General features: G+C 44.5%; 1 protein-coding gene across 2 annotated transcripts in view; it reads left to right on the top strand.

Annotated features, from left to right (window-relative positions):
* The first annotated feature begins 3,906 nt into the window (after positions 1-3,906).
* The window catches only part of NINJ1 (ninjurin 1), a 33,243-nt gene continuing 20,068 nt past the window's right edge, over positions 3,907-17,081 (top strand). For both annotated transcript variants that reach the window (XM_048490511.1, XM_048490510.1), the window contains exon 1: positions 3,907-4,352. In XM_048490511.1, coding sequence (XP_048346468.1) covers positions 4,257-4,352 — 96 coding nt within the window. In that variant the 5' untranslated portion in view covers positions 3,907-4,256. The remainder of the gene's footprint in view (positions 4,353-17,081) is intronic.

Here is a 17,081-nt window from a genome sequence, read left to right as displayed (position 1 = left end):
GAACATCCCTGGTTGACTTGGAGTGCTGCAAAATAGAGCAGAAATCAAGTGCCACTTTAAAAAGCCACTTGACTTATGTTTTATTTTGCTGTGGCAACCCTTTGAAAATATTATCATGTTAGGAAAGTTCCAGTGAAGAAGAAACAAGTCCTGATGCCGAATGCTCTTCTCTTCCCTTCTTGACCCATGGCTGACTGCACAAATGCTATTAAATACATATTATTCCACAAACTTTAAGGTGGGAGGTAATAGCTTTAATTTGTTTAACATGGTTAATATATCCTGCATAAAATAAAATATATCCAGTGCTTTTCTGTATGCCACTATTATGCTGAAGTTGGGCCTCACTGATTTTAATGGAGTTTACTTCCAAGTTAATGGGAAGCTGCCAGATAAAACAAGGAGATTCCTCATCCAGGGAATGCTGCCAGCAAGACAGCATTCCTGCCTTGCTTTCTAGCCCCCTGCATGAGGCCGAGTGAGCAGCCAGTTAAGAAAAAGCTACCTTTCCCTCAGAACCTTATTTCTAAATCACTCTACATATAGCATTTGAGACCAAGCTCGCCCTCTGCTGGCTGAGCCACTCCACTGAGCAGCAGATCTTTCATCTTGTCTGGCTTCCGTCTTAGAATGATGTAGATTGAACAGGGGAGGAGATGTTGACCCACCTGAGCCCTCAAGACTGATTTGCAATGGGTTGCTGTCCACAACTGAAGAGGAGTTGGCCCAAGAATCAAGCCATCTACTTAAACTAGGGTTGAAAAGCAATAATACAGCACTGCAGAGCACTTTTCCTACAGTACTCCAAGGAACCACAGGGCATTTCCACTACAGTACTCCAAGGAACCACAGGGCATTTCCACCTGAGCTGTGGAGGCTTATCTGGGGAATTCAGATTAGCCTGTGCACTCCCACACACTAGTCACAGCTTCTCGGAGCTCTCTCAGCCCCACCTACCTCACAGGGTGTTTGTTGTGAGGGGGGAAGGGCAAGGAGATTGTCAGCCCTTTTGAGTCTCCTGCAGGAGAGAAAGGGGGGATATAAATCCAAACTCTTCTTCTCTTCTTCTTATTTGTCCCAGCAGTGATAACATCTCAGTTTGCTCAGCCAAAAAGAGTCTGGACCCACAACCGGAGAACCTGGCAGACCCTTTCTATTACTGTAAATAGTATCAGTCTTACAAGGAAATAAAAAAATTACTACTTCTACAATTATGCATGCATAACACACTTCTGCAGAGAGCTCTAGTTTACATGGTACAGACACAAGGATATTGTTTTCATGAAATGTTTATTCAATATTTGTCTTGAACCCTCAAGTAACTGGATAAGTGGTTCTCAACCTTCCTAATGCCGCGACCCTTTAATACAGTTCCTCATGTTGTGGTGACCCCCCAACCCTAATTATCCATTTTACAGATGGAGAACACTGATGCAGAGAGTCTTAGGCGACCCCTGTGAAAGGGTCGTTCGACCCCCAAAGGGGTCCCGACCCACAGGTTGAGAACCACTGGGCTAGATTATTATAACACACTATATTGGTTTCCCCTTAAAGCCAATTCAGATACTGAACAGAATGCCACAGCATGGTTATTATTGGCAACTAGGTATAGAATGCATATTAAATAAGCAATCAATCAATCAAACAAATGACATTATAGAGGGATCTGAGATTGCAAATGCCTTAGCAGACCAGGTGCTCAGGAGCAGCAGCAGCAGAAGGCCATTGCTTTCACATCCTGGATGAGAGCTCCCAAAGGCTTCTGGTGGGTCACTGCGAGTAGCAGAGTGCTGGACTAGATGGACTCTGGTCTGATCCAGCAGGCTCTTTCTTATGGATGGACCATTAGTTAGGGTTTTTTTTAAAAAAAAAATCCCAGTCTCAAGGCTGTTAGCATTCATCCTGGGTTAATTATCCTCTGTCAAATTACTAATGCAATACTCAGATTAACTTTCTTAGAAACAGTAACTAGTTATATAAAAACCAAATTGATTATGCAGAACAGAAAAACTAAGAAAGGTACAGATCCTCTGCTAGAATCTGTTATTCAATATACTAGACTCTGTTATTCAAGCAATACTTTCCTCTGTCTTTTTTCAACAAATGACTTATCAACTCCTGATTCTGCTAATGGCCTCCTCCACAGACCCAATAATATCCTTCATACAGAGCCAATCAACTAATATATCCAGTATTACCAAGCCTAAGGGAATTCCATAACCACCTCCACCAAGGGGCATATTGAATTGTTTCCCCTCTCCCTCTCCAAACGTCAGTACTCAAATAAAAATTCTCTTTACCACCTTCCTCCATATACAGTACCATCCTAAATACACTTTTATGACAGTAAACAGCATTGAGTAGACTCCAGCAGAATTCGGAGTAGATCTCCATAGGATTGCACTGATTAGAACAAATCATTAAAAATACAGTGAGTGTATGGTAAAACAAACAGTAGCAAACCACATCTAATTCAACACTGACTGACTTATTCCGTCATTTTGGCTTGGGAGAGGTGCTTGCCAGTAAGGGAAGAAGACGGCCTCGGCCTGCTTTTGGCACTGCCAGATTCTCTTCTGAGCAAAATGACTCAAGAAGCAATACTGACCAATTAGAAAGAAATTTGCAGAATACCATTTCTCACCTTTGAGCGGAAATAAGAGACTGCCTTTTATTTCCTACTAGGAAAGTAGTAGAATCTTGCAGAGTCAATGTAGTAATAGGAGAGATAAAGAAAACCATCTTTCCTTTTTCACTTGTCATGTTATATTTATGTCTGGTCACTAATAAAAGCAACCAGACTGCTGGAGACTGGAAATTTCCAAAAGGTGGAGCATGCATAGCCCACTTCTTGAAGGCAGCATTTCACACATCAGCAAATAAATGTTGCACTGAGAATACAAAAATGTAGTTCTCGCAACAGCAGAAGGGTCGGAAGTATATTTAGCCCACATTTATGAGCATGTCTGAGTAACCAGAGAACTTAGTTTATGTCATGGTCCTAACATATCAAGGCATTTTATCATTAGGTCATGAGAGGGTTTTGCATTTTGTTATCATAGCAACTCTGAGACCTGGAAGAGGCTGAGAGAAAGTGCCTTGTTTATTGAACTTCATCTTGAGCAGGGGTTCAAGTCCTGGCCCAAGTTCACACTGGCTTTCCAAAACATGCTTGCTGCAGTCCTATCAACCAGTGCCAGTCATTTCATTGGGTGCAGACTGGAGTAACTCAGCAAAATATTGCCTGAAGAGAACCAGCAGAAGCTGCAGTGATTGCTGTGTCCAACTGTGATCTGGGCAACCCATCTTTCAATCCTCACTGTGCCATGGAAGCTAACTTGGTGACCTTGGACTTTTCGCTTTCTTGTCAGCTTAACCACTCAAGATGGTCCACTAAATTGGGAGTCCACTAGCATCTTAGATATATGCTTAATGCTTTCCAGAGTCAAATATCCCTTCCTCAGATAAGCTTGGACTGTCCAAGCTGCTCCCCAAATCGTGTTGGTCTCCACAGTGCTATTGGACTCAAATCTAGTTGTCCCACTATGGACCCATGGGCTACCCTTGGAAATGACCAACATGGTGGTTATTTTGATGATAAAATGGTGAGGGAAGAATGATGTAGGCTGCCTTGAGCAAATCATGGTATAGTTATTTTACCATACACACACACAGAGAGAGAGAGAGGGGGGGGGGATCATTGGCTTACAAATATATAGTATCCAAATATTTGCACATGACATTGCGAATTATGGGGTTATTGTTGCGCTGATTTTGTACATGCATGATCCTTCACATAGCAAATGCCAGATTTTTAAACATTCAGCGGGATAAATATAGATCTAGCCGTTGCCTTCCACTCCCCGCCCTCGCCACCCGGCTTCCTCCTGTAGCCGGCGACGGGCACAGACGCTTGATGTGGGATCATCGCCAGCTCGCAAGAAAGGTGTCACGCCACCCCGAGTCACCGGCGGCGATGCTTGTTGCGTAGCGGGATACCGACGCCCTCCAGAAAAACCACCGCCAGAGGGGATCTCCGGGGTTAGCTGAGCAGCCGCAGCGGCTCAGTCTGCGCTGCTGCTATTGCGTGTTTAGCCGAGCGGCTGGGAGGGGAAGCTCGTTCGCTGCTCTCTCGCTCTTCCTTCCTTCCCTCCTTCCCACTCGCGCTTCCCAAACAGGCTGCGAGAGACCGCCCATTGGGCATCCACCGCCAAGCTCGTAACGGGTCTGTGTCGGTGCCGCTTTCTTGCAGCAGCATGAACTCGGGCGGAGAAGCCCACGAGATGAACGGGCTGACTGGAGGGAGCGGCGGCGGCGGCGGCAGCAACGCTCCTCTCGGGGAGGTAAACAAAGTGAGTATTTGCTGCTTAATCTGTTCGCGCCACTTTGGGGCTTGGAAGCCGGGTGCTTTGCAGGCCCGCGAGGCGGACCGAAGAAGCCTGGGACGAGGGATTTATCTGGCCTGCGTGCTGTGCGGCACGAAGGCCTCCGAGGGGCCCAGTTTCTTTGGCAGCGCACCCGCACACGTGCCGTAGGCCAGAGGGGCTCCAAGGGGCCGGCGGGAGGGTTTCTTGTTTGCTTCCCGAAGCGCTTAGGGAGTGCCGAGGTCATTTCCCGGCAACTTGGTTGAGGGGGTTTCCAGCAACCCCCGCTGCTCTTCAACTCCCCTCGAGCACCAGGCTGAGCGTAAACTGTGCCGCCTGCTCAGTGGCGAAGGGCGTCTCTGAGGCTGCGCCTTGTTGGGATGCCCAAGTCCGGAGCTTGGTGACGCCCCGGGATTGACTACCGCTGAAAGGCACCGTGTGGTACCTAGATGGAAACCCGAGGGTGGGATTCAGCAAAAAGAAAAGAAAAGAAAGGGGGGGGGGCTATATACGGCAGTCCCAATGGTTTACAAATGCCTTATTGTCAAGCGCTAGGCGCATAAAAGAGAGTAGCCCTGCTGGTTCAGACCAGTGGTCCATTTGGTCAGGTTCTCAGCAGTGGCCAGACAGGTGCCACAGGGAATCCCACAAGCAGGGTCTAGAGACAACAGCCCCGCAATTTGCTATTTTAGAGCCGTTCTGGCTCTGAGGCTCCAGTCAGCTGTGGAGTTGGGCTATTTGTCTTGATATTTGTCCATAAATCTATTCAACTCCGTTTTGAAATTTTCTAATCTACTGACAACCACAGCTTGTGGCAGTGAATTTCAAAAGTCAGTTAACTGTGTGAGATAGTATTTCCTTTTTGTCTGGCCTGAATCTGTTGGCAGTGAGTTTCATAGTGAATTGAAGTAGTAGGGAAAAGGCAGAAAAGTTATTCAGTCCACTTTCTCTACCTCTGTTAAGTCATCCTTCAGTTAACCTTTTTAAACTAAAAAAGCTTCAGATGGGTTATTGCAGTTCCAGCTCTGCTGTAGCCTTTTTGAGATGTCACAACTGGCAACCAGAACTTCAGTTGTCCTTTCCAAAAATGCTGCACGAGGGAATTGCAATTTTATTCTCAGTTCTTTTCCTGATGATCCCTAGGATGGAATTTGCTTTTTAAAATCTGCTGTACAGACCTGACATTTTCAACATACTAACCCCTCCACAGACTTTTTATTTGTCGGTCATTGGCAGCTCAGACCCCATCAGCATATTTGTGAAATTAATTTTTTTTGCCTTGATTCACCAACTGTGTCACAAGGACAGAATAAGAACTAGCAGTGCATAACTCAGAGGAGGTGAGCAGGAGCCACTTCAGAACAACCAGTGCCTCAATGGCAGAGGAATTAAAACCTATGCTGAGTAAAGAACCATTTGCCTTCTGCAGAGACACTGGCATCCCACTATTCCCGTCACTCATTCAAGCTCTCGTTGACACAGACATCTTACTCTCACACATACCACAAGTGTCCCATCCCATGTATACCCAGAACAGAAGAGACACAGAGGATCTGATTGTAGATCTCCCAACATTTCAGTTTTAGTCAGAAGAGCTGCTTGCGGATTATAAATTGAAGTATGATGACATTCTGGAAGTGTTTCATTTGCAAAGTATGAGCCAAAGGGAAGAGCTACATTTGAAATGGGGGAATTATGGAAAGGGGCTTCATGAGGGTAACTCATTCTTCAAACAGCCTGAAAAACTGCTTTATGTTCTATTCAGGAAAACATAAGACCGCATACAAACAACCTAATTACTTTTTTGTCCCAACAGGGCAAATAGCAGTGCTAGGGCGGAGGACACTGGAGGTCTAGAAAAGATTGCAAGTGGAAAGAATTCCCTCATGACAGGGCCCTGGTCTAAATTGCCCCGCTCAGGCAGCTGTTCAGTAATCCATTTACAGATTTTCCAGTGTTCTATCTAGTTGGTCTCAGACTTTAAAGCTTCTTCTGTAGGGCTCTAGGTGAATAGCTCAAATTGCCAAGTGAAATCTCCTTTCAGATCTTTCAGCATCTTGTCAAGTTTGACCCTGAGTTCAAAGACTCATACTTGGGGTGTCCCTAGGCCTCTATGCTGCTGTCTTAAACAGAACACTGGCGTAGGGCCAATGGGGACATCTGGGGCGGCTTGTCCCGAGCGCTGCAGTCGTGAGTCACATGGGGGGCACAAAATCACCCCCCCCACACACACACGTGACTCACCATGGTCGGCACCTCCCCTCGCCTCCTCTCACATGCAGGAGCAAGGCAAGAGAAGACTGCCTGGCTAGCCTAGGGGAGCCTGGCCGGCAGGACACCTATACAAAGCAACCAGCCAAGCCTTCCAGCAACGGGAGCCCAAAGCCTGCAGGGAGGAACAAGGAGGAAACTCACTCACTCACTCACTCACTCACTCACTCACTCACTCACTCACTCACTCACTCACGCACGCACGCACGCACGCACGCACGCAGGCAGGCAGGCAGGCAGGCAGGCAGGCCAGCCGCGGGGGGCGCCACAGAGGAGGGGAAAAGCCCTCATTGTCCCCAGCTCCTTCCCTCAAGATGGGAGGGAGGAGGAGGAAGGGAAAAGCCCTCCTCCGTCCCCAGCTCCTTCCTTCCTTCAAGATGCAGGGGGAGGAAATCCCTGTGGTGGCTGCCTGGAAGAAAAGGTGTATCATTCTCTCTTGCTTTTTTTCTCTCCCCTTTGTGCTAGTAAGAGATTATAGGCTGGAGTTGGAGGTGGGGGTAATGTGACTCCAGCGGAGTCAGGGCTATTTTCACTTCCAAAGCAGCCCCAGCATGTTTCCCTTTCTGCAAAGGACTTGTTACTGCTGCTGCAGAACTGGCGACCTGGAAATAGCTGCCAGGGGCTGGGGAGCCTGCCTGGGAGAAGAGAGTTGCTTTGGCTGACATTTGTAGGCACCGCTCAGGAGGTAGGAAGATGTTTCCCTTTGCATTCCAAGAAGTCCAGGAAAGTTGGAAAAAGTGCAAGGATGAATGCAGCAGAGTGGATTTATCGAGGGGAGGAAGAGGAACCCCCAGCATCTGCCCCTTCCCAAAACAACTGCCAGGTTCAGATCTCCCCCATCCTTCTACTGGGGGTGCAATGGCAGAAACTCTCCAATGTCCCCTATGAAGCGTTCTCTCTCTCTCTCTCTCTCTCTCTCACACACACACACACACACACTCACTCACTCACTCACTCACAAGTTGGGGTAGTCCAACAGTTTGGATGCAATTCCACCTCTCTGCCTTTTGTCTGTGGTGTAACTGCATGCCTTAAAATCACTAATAGTATAGGTTAATCAATATGTTAGACATGATTATGTCTCTGCAGCATATTAAGTTAGAAACTTGCATGATATGACTTTATTTTTTCCATTAAAAAAAGCCCCCACTCTTTACTTTTTTGCAATTCAAGTTGCCTGCTGGAGAACTGGGTTCAGCTCTTCCCCTTCCGCATCCAGCCTGATAGTATGTTCTTATTTGGGGGCGGGGGGGCAAGAGAGGCCTGCCCCAGCCTACTTGGTGATTTGCTAAAAGTGAGTTGCCTCCTGGTCTGGTGTCTTTCCAACAGTCCTTTGTTTTTAGAAGAAGAAGAGTTTAAATTTATATCCCCCTTTCTCTCCTATAGGAGATTCAAAGGGGCTCACAATCTCCTTTCCCTTCCCCCCTCACAACAAACACCCTGTGAGGTGAGAGGGGCTGAGAGAGCTCTGAGAAGCTGTGACTAGCCCAAGGTCACCCAGCTGGCATGTGTGGGAGTGCACAGGCTAATCTAAATTCCCCAGATAAGCCTCCACAGCTCAAGCAGCAGAGCAGGGAATCAAACCCGGTTCCTCCAGATTAGAGTGCTTCTGCTCTTAACCACTACACCACTGCTTTGAACTTTCAAAGGTTTTCCTGGGCATAAAATGACCTGACAACATCCCTGTAAAGTAAGCCAGTATGAAAATGCTACTTTCCAGCCGTCTCTGCCCCATTGGCCTCTTTCTCCACCCCTCCCCACACATATATGACAGTTTTCTGCCTCGGCTTCATCACCTCCCTTGGAATGAAGGGCAACCCCTCCACATTCTCCCCTGCCATGGGTGATGGTTAGAAATGTTGTCACTGTCCACGATGGGGAAAATGATGCTTAGACAAAATGGCACTTAGTCTTGTCTGGCAAGGCAGGTGCTGGCTTATCATTGCATTTCCAAGCTTGGAGAGTCGCCCCTGTTGAATGTTGTGCTTGCCTTGCTGATGGTAAGGCATAAGAGTCCAAAAAGAATGAGGGTATTCCTGTTTGCAGGTGGAACTTTTAAACTGGGGAGGCGGGATTTGATGTATTAAAATCTTAATAGGGCAAGGGACTGACAACTTCTTCTGTGTTCATGATCCCCTTTGTGGCTTTCCCCTCCATCCAAGTCCTGAGCTCATTTACTGGGAAAACATCCCCCACCCCCAATGTGGAGATGAAACATTATGCTATTTAGTAAACCATCCGAAAGAGCACAGCTATTTGAGTGAGCTTTGGAGTTGTTTGGAGCTCTGAATCAGGCCAGATGCTTAATAAAGTGTTCTGGGGGGTAGGAAAGTTGGTGTTATGCTGAGTGTGGTGAGAGGACCTTGAAAGGTGGATTCTAGAGTGTAGTATCTGTATTGTGCAGTAAATACAGATATGTTGTGAGAGAATCCTTAAGATAAGAACTCTTGATGTTTTTACTGAAATGTTTATTAATTCAAGAACAGTTTTTACCATATAAAGATAGTGCAGGTTTGTAACTTTATTACAAGAGAAGTTATTTTGTAAAGACTGTGAGTTCATGTTAGTAAGTGCCTTATATTGTCAGTATTAAAATTCAGCATTTGGAACTACTGACTTGAAAGTTGCCCCTGTCCTTTCCCTCCCTCCTTTTCTTCCTGGCTCTGTGCCTTGTTTCCAATGCTGGGGGGGCAATTGGGGGTGCTGGATATAACACCACAAAACATTTTCACAGCAGTAATAAAATAGTTTGAAAGCATTTAAAGTCATATGACACTTAAACACTTTAAAGTGTAATAACAGCTGTTAAACATTCTGAAAGCATTTTGAAAATGTCAATTTTTTTATTTCAGCTGTGTGGCATGGACCGTTGCTGTGTTCAGATTTGTGAATTGGGGCATGTTCTATAATCCGATGGAGACTTTGAGATGGCCTGGTGCAAAAAATCATTCTTTGGTCATAGTGGGGGAGGGCGACCCCCCATACGGGGCGGGGGGCACAAAACTCAGATTTTGCCCCGGGCTCAATTTTCCCTAGCTACCCTCTGAAACAGAAGGCTTCTCATGATAAGTGGTATTTTGCCCTGCCCACTGAACTCGTTTAGCTTAACATCAACACAATTAACATCATTAAAATATGAACTGGGAGGGCTGCAGTTGCTATAAGTCTGTAAAATAATGTGAGCTGGTGGCCCAGGGACACATTGGACGTAGGATGAACAGGAGACTGTTCAGAAATTTAGGGCTTTGGCTAAGGAGAAGTTACTTGCCCAAATCTGGACCCCACACACCCACTAACAACCTCAGTTGTCGCTGTAGAGACATAAGAAATATGGAAAAAGCATCACTCCCATTTGTGCTTTATGGTGGTCTTTCAGAAAAAACCCTGTTCCTAACTAAGATCTTAGGTTTTATTAGTTTAGTTTTGAAACAAAATAGATGTACACAATATTTATTTAAAATAAAAAAGTGTATCCAAACTGTTTTTGGTAATACATATTACACTAACTTTTCATTTAAAAGCTTGTGCCAGACATGTATTCAGCTGCCTTTTGTTACGTTTCCTGTCAGCTGATTTCTATCCCTGATGCTTGTGGACATTTTCCTAGACTGGGAGCCGAAGTCACATAATCATTATTTTGTGTTCTTCCTGGCTGAAGAAGCGGGATGAATCGAGTTCAGGCTTAATTTGTGCTTGGACATTACATTTTATTTCACTCCTAGGGCTCAACACTAATTAAGCCAATATGCTTATTACAATTCTAACAAAAAAACTGAATAACTCAAGTTTCACATTGATCCTTAAATAAAATGTAGATGACACTGTTTTGCCACCTATTTATATCCAAGCAGAGATAAAAGTTTACTGCAATGCATGTAGATCTATATTCTTTTTTATTTTTCTACTTATGTGTTTCTTATTAATTACACTTATAACTATTTTTTGCAAATGCGCCTCATAGTTCAAAAGACAGCGGTTGGATCCAAATCAGTGTGAGTGAAGCCAAGCTTGTAGAGCAGGCATTTCTGCCTCAACCTCCTGAAACTGAGCCCCTCCCCCTGAAATTCTGCTCTTGGGAATCCAGTGGAACATTGTCTCCGGCATCTAGATAACAAACATTCTTGTAGTGTTAATCCGAAAAAAATTTTTAGATGCAGCTCGAGGCAGAAAGTCTTGCATAAACATTCATGTAAAGAGCTGTGGTGAAACAAACATGCTCGCACCCCACCCAGAAGAACTGTGAAACACCTTCACTTCAGAGCTGAAAGCGACAGGCAGTTTTCCATTTTTCTCTGAGTGCTTCAGAGGGAAAACGTTTCACTTCTGCTCTTTACAGTGTGTGTCAAGTTTCTGTGCTTAAGCTAGATATAGTACATTGTGTGGTCCTTGTGCAAAGTTTGCAAAGAACGGAAAAAATTGAATGTCAGCTAATGAACCTGTGCAAGGTTGAAGATACTGAAAAATGCAAAGGACTCATAGTACTGATTGTATGAATCAAGTTCCTGTTTTCCCAACCAATTAGGAGAGTGGCTGTAGCTCAGTGCTAGGCCGTCTGTCCGCTTTGCAGGTTCAGTCCCCGGCATTGAATGGATCAGGTAACAGGAAATGTGAAAAGCATCCACCTGAGAGCTGATGCCAGTCAGGGTAGACTAGACTGATGCGATTAGGCCAATAGCTTAACACAAAGGCAGCTTCATGTATTTAGAGATGGTCTTTTGTATAGCTAGGAATATGTTTACAATTTCTGCAAGTCATGTCAGGGTTTGTAGAATCGTCATATCCCTGAGGCTGTCATTAGAGCTGCAGTGGACAAGCTGGCAGGAGTAGCAGACTGGATAGGGCTTGCCTTTCCAGTGCACCTCCTTGTTTGGAACAGGCCATAAAACAGAAAGATATAGGCACTGGTACCACAAATAACAAATTCAGCCTCCCTGACCTTTCACAGGAGAAATTATCTCCTTACCTCCTGTTAAGCTTTCACTAGCTCTCAGCAAGCCACATAAGAATATAAGAACCTGCAGGGTCAGACCAGTGGTCCATTTAGTTCTGCAACTGAAACAGATGCTCTGGAGGACTAAACAAACAGAGCGTAGCGGTCAAGACCCTCCCTGATTCTGCATTCCAGCAGTGGTATTCATATTTTAGTTCATGGAGGATCCCTCCAGTTACCATGTCTCACTTTTAAATCCAGCTCTGCTAATGGTCATCCCTGATGTGAATTCCACAATTTAATTAATCACTGAGTAAGCCTATTGCTAATTAGTTTCATGAGGTGCCCCTTAGCTCTAGTATCATGGAAGAGAGAAAAACTTTTCTAGCTGTTTTCTCTACTTCTTACACAATTTGATCTTCTCCTTTCTTTCCCCCCAAACTGAATAGTACCAGACTCTTTAGCCTTTTCAAATCCTGCCTGGGCATGCATAGTTCCCTGTCTGTGTCAGTCCTGCCTCCGTTCCCCACCAAAGCCCTACTCCCTAGTTAACAGTGTAGTCAGCATTCCTGGGGTATTCCCCATGCCACCTCCATGCTAGTACCATGCCAGACTCCTTGTTCTATCACTGTATTCCCACTAAAACAGACCTGTTTTAGGGCCTCCATCTGTTCCTCCTCTCTGGCCTCTGGGTTATCCTGGCAGGACTCTGTCACCACACTTCCATTTTTGATTAAGTGAAGACTTAGCATACCCAGGATGTTTGAAATTACTTCCCCATAGCACATAACCTAGCAAACATGTGGAGAACATTGCACTTGTGCATTGTATATGTGCATGCGTGGATCTACTGGACTGCTGCACAGGAAGGAAAAATTCCTGCTTGTAGTTACCATCCTGCAACTCTTTGGAAAGTGCTGCGTCAGCAAAGATCACAACTTATAACAGGACCAAAGTCTCAGAATTTTTACAATATATATTTTTAATTTTAAATAAACATGTTGATTTTTAACCACATAAGGTGGACCTTGAATTAAACGTTAAGATACTGAAAACAGTTAACTCAATATAATTATCTTCCATTTCAGTTCTAACTCATCTACCATCATGGGTGAGAATCATAAATTTAAGCCGGAAATTTAAATTCCAAATGCATTCTCAGCATAGCAGCTTTCCATGTTGTATTTTCTTTCACCAGACTGATGGACAGTGTGGATTTGGGTTCAATCTACACACTGATAGGGAAAAATTTGGACTAGCCTCTTTATATAATGTATAGTTCCAGCTACAACTTATTTCTTCAGTCTGGCATGGAGAATTTCTACGGCAGACCTGGTCATCAAGAGGATTGTGTGGTGGTTATTGATGGGAATGTGTAGAAAAAAATAGAATATTACCAGGGAAGCATCCCTCCCCCTTCCAATAGCACTGGAACAAAAAAGTCTCATGATTTTTTTATTGTCAGAATTCATGAAAGGAAATTTTTTAAATCTAAACTGCTCTGTGGTATCAAGGAATGATTCTTTCTATGTTTACTGGAGACACAGTTTTAAAAAGAATATATTTATTGTTTAAATGTAAGTAATTGTGTCCACAGTAAATATGCTATAGTATGTATGCTGATAATAAACTATTGGAGAGTTTAGCATTTTCAATGTTATGAGGTTTAATTTGACTGCAAAATATTCTGCTACTGTGATGACTATATGAAACACTTTTTTACAAACTATACACATTTTTGTTTACTCCAAAATTAGTATTTTCTATTGTTATTGTTTATTTTTCCTTCCTCTCAAATGTAAAAATTATGATAAAAGAGCTAAAGTAGCAAAGGATGCAGAAGTTTGCAGTTCTCCCTCAATATTGAATTTATTTCACTTTTGCTTGTAGAAAACTGAGGCAGTTATATGTTTAAATTTCTTAAATATTTCAAAGACATGTTAATGAAGTTATAAAGAATGAATTTTATGTGGTTAACAGCCCAAAACAGGGAGGGGGTAAATTGAGTTATAGATGTGGTGCAAGCTTGTGTCAGTGTGGGTCCCCATACCGCTGGCGCAAAGGGAAAACATGCCGGTGCCATGTCAACCCAGAAACCACCCCTCCCCAACCACAGACTCATGTCACCTGAAAACTGAAAATTTGGTGTAAGTCCTTTTTTCGAATGGGAGATTTTCAGGTGACCTTGGTTTTCTTGTGTGTGTTTTTTTCTCCTTCCTGTACTGCCAGAAAGCCCTTTGGGGGCAGCGCATCATCATGGCAGTGATGCCATTCCTGGCTGCCGTGTGCTCTGGAATGGGCTGCCCATAATAAAATAAGTTTAAGGTTGATAAGAGAGCAAATGATACATGTATTCCAATTTTTGCCTAGGTTTAAAAGAAGGAAATCACTTTTCCCTGTGGCAGCTTCAATATTTCCAGAAATGTTACATCTCTAGTAGTGCTGGCTTGAAATCTCTCCACATCAGGTGGAAGAACGATCAGATAGTGGTATATATTGGCATGGGTGTGAATGGTTCACCGCACAATATCATTTTTAGTTTCTGCGATGTAATGAAGATAACATGTAAATAGACCTTGAGGCTTGGTTTGGTATGTTTTCAAAGCTGCTGATTCAGTTACTCATGCCATGCGAAACATTCTGCTTATATCTTTTTATGGGGAACTTAAGAACTTAGCTCACCATATCACATTTAAGCTCATATTTAAATGCCTCTCTGATAACAATCCCTAAAAAGAGTACCATATAAGTGTGTGAAATATTTAACTTAAAAGATCTGTACTCTGGGAAGCAGTTTATTGTGGATAATTAACTTATTGAGTCCTCATATTTAGATTATTATTAGTTAGCATTATATCTGCTTTGGGAATTTGAAATGAAGGACTCTTTTCATATAAATCTTTGTCTAATTATCTTCTTGGCCTTGTTCCCTTTAGCAAAAGGACACTTTGGCATATAAACCTATGAACAGGCAAAAAGACTCTGCTGCTAATGTCCAGAAGGACGTCACACAAAGGTCTCATTTGTGCATTTGCTTCATTTCGGTTGACAAATATCTAGTGTTCCACAGTGTTTATTTAATAATGTGCAAGCCTTTTCACTTTTAGAAGTGATGTCATTAGTTCACATCCAAACAGCATAGACCTGCCTTTGAACAACCAACATCTAGGAAAACGCTAATAAGATACTTGTTAGTGACAAAAATAAAAGATGTGCTCCTTGTAACTTGCTAAATGAACAAATGTCCCAGTGTGGTGGAGTGGTACAAGTGTCACCTTATGAGAGACATTAAATGTGACAAGTTCCTAACCACTTGCATTATCTAAATGTCAAGTATTTTCCTGGCACAAAATTTGAGGGAAATGGTGGATGGAATTTTAGATACTCTATCAAGTAGTGGAATTTGGGAGGAGAAGGAGAAGAAATTCCTCCACACATGCACACACAAAATCCTCCAGTCCAAAGCAAGTTGCTTAGATTTTTATTCATGAACTAGCAATAAAGCCTGTTGGGCAAAACAATACAACAGGCTCTAGAAAACTGTTGGTGGTGGGCACAACAGGGTGCCAGGATCTCTCCCAGTCAGACATCAGTGTTGAAAGATTTCTTTGTATATAATCTTTTTGTAAGGATTTTGTCAGAATCAGGAATTAATTTACCTTGCTCTTGTCCATGGATAATTTGAGCATTTACCAAAGTATGTATATATTTCTATTCAGAATTTTCTGATAGCAGCAGTTAAAGATCTGAAGTGTTGGTTTTGAACCTGCTGGGAAAGTTTTGCAGGAAGCAGGAGAGAGGGGCAAGGAGGCAATTGTCACAGGCTTTTATAGCACTTGTCCATGGTGGGGGGGGGGGCAAATGGTCCCGGGGCAAAATTGCACGTAGCGCCCCCCCCCCCCACTTTAGTTCAGCAGCTTGGAGCTGGTGCGCAAGGATGCTGTGAGAGGCCTTTCCCTGGTTCTGGTGCACATGTCGCCCTCCCCTTTTTGTTTGTGGCAGGGGGCTCAGCCGGGCAGAGGGGGTGGCTGCAGCGTGAGAGTTGGCTGTGCCACGGGCACCCCCTCTGCCCCTAGGAGCAGCCACAGCATGAGTAGGAACAAAGGAGCTCTGGTACCACAGCTGCTTGGCTGGGCAGAAGAGGTGGCCACAGCGTGGGATGACTGCCCGGGCGATGCCTGTCTGCTCTGCGCCGTGGCTGGGTCGTTGGCCCACCTCTTGGGCAGCAGACGACCCGGCAGCAGCACAGAGCAGCCAGGCACCGCCTGGGCAGTCCTCTTGCGCCGCAGCTAGGTCATCTGCTGCTCGAGGGGCAGGCTGACGACCCAGCTGCAGTGTGGAGTAGCCAGGTACCGCATGAGCAGGCCTTGGCCTGCCCCCTGGGTAGCAGCCGAGCCAGTCGACGGCCTGAGAGTCCTGCCTGGGCGGTGCCTGGCTGCTCTGCACTGCGGCCAGGTCATCTGCTGCCTGAGGGGTGGGCTGAGAGCTGCCTCTTGGTCTGAAATGTGGGGGGTAATTTTCCGGCCCCCTCACGTGACTCAATGGGGCATTTGTCCACAGATGTCCCCATTGCAGCTATACCACTGCACTTGTCCTTCCTTCTTCTGGACTTACGTGGATTGGCCTTGGTTTTTAAAAAAGGGGAAAGAGAGCCAAAAGGCCAAAAATAATGTTGAGTGCTCAGCCCTTTGGTTTTTTATCTGCAGACTGGAGTGTGGGTCTGTGCCTAGATTTCTCTTACTTCTGTGGGTCCATCCCCAGGTTTCTATTCCCTCACAGTGGGGCAAAGTAGATGTTTTTTCCAGCTGGCCCCGGCTGGCTTTGCCCACTCCTTTCACTCTTCAGGTGTTCAGTGGTATTTCTGGAGCAATATCGTCTATAATAAAAGCATCACTTTTGAGGAGAATAGGCACATGGTTCTATCAAATTGTGGGCAGCAATACTATAAATCTGGCAACAGGACACTCTCCTGTTTGTAAACAAACTGCCAGATCCGTGAGCCTTAGTTCTTCAAGTCTCAGGGTCTGATGGGAATTGTAGTTCATTACCATCCTTAAGGGCCAGACCTCTGCGCATCGTGGAATGCAGGACAATTCCCAGGGAGCCTCTGTGACTTGAAAAACTGAGTGTTATAGTTGCACATGCTCAGTCACATCTTCCAAAGTGGGAGCTGATAGGAAATGTAATCCATGAGCATCCAGGAGGCATGGGAGTCTGGCCCTCCCATATGCTCATGGACTACACTTTCTATAAGCCCCCACTTTAAAAAGTGATTCATGGGCTTTTATATAGTGGGATGATTACTAAAAGCAGGAGAGTTAGAAACATAGAAAAAGGCTAAGTTCTTGAAAATAGCAACAATCCTCATTCAGATTTCAATAACTCCAATGAATCCAGCTCATTTTTAAGATTAGATTATTTTAATTCTAACCTTATAGAAAATATATATTTGATGGCAACGGAACATGAAACCAAATGGAACAATGCCCCTTTGAATCATGACATGATTGAAAGAC

This window comes from Sphaerodactylus townsendi, linkage group LG03, assembly GCF_021028975.2.
Source record: "Sphaerodactylus townsendi isolate TG3544 linkage group LG03, MPM_Stown_v2.3, whole genome shotgun sequence".
In the NCBI taxonomy this organism is placed as follows: Eukaryota; Metazoa; Chordata; class Lepidosauria; order Squamata; family Sphaerodactylidae; genus Sphaerodactylus; species Sphaerodactylus townsendi.
This window is presented reverse-complemented; position numbering and strand designations above follow the sequence as displayed.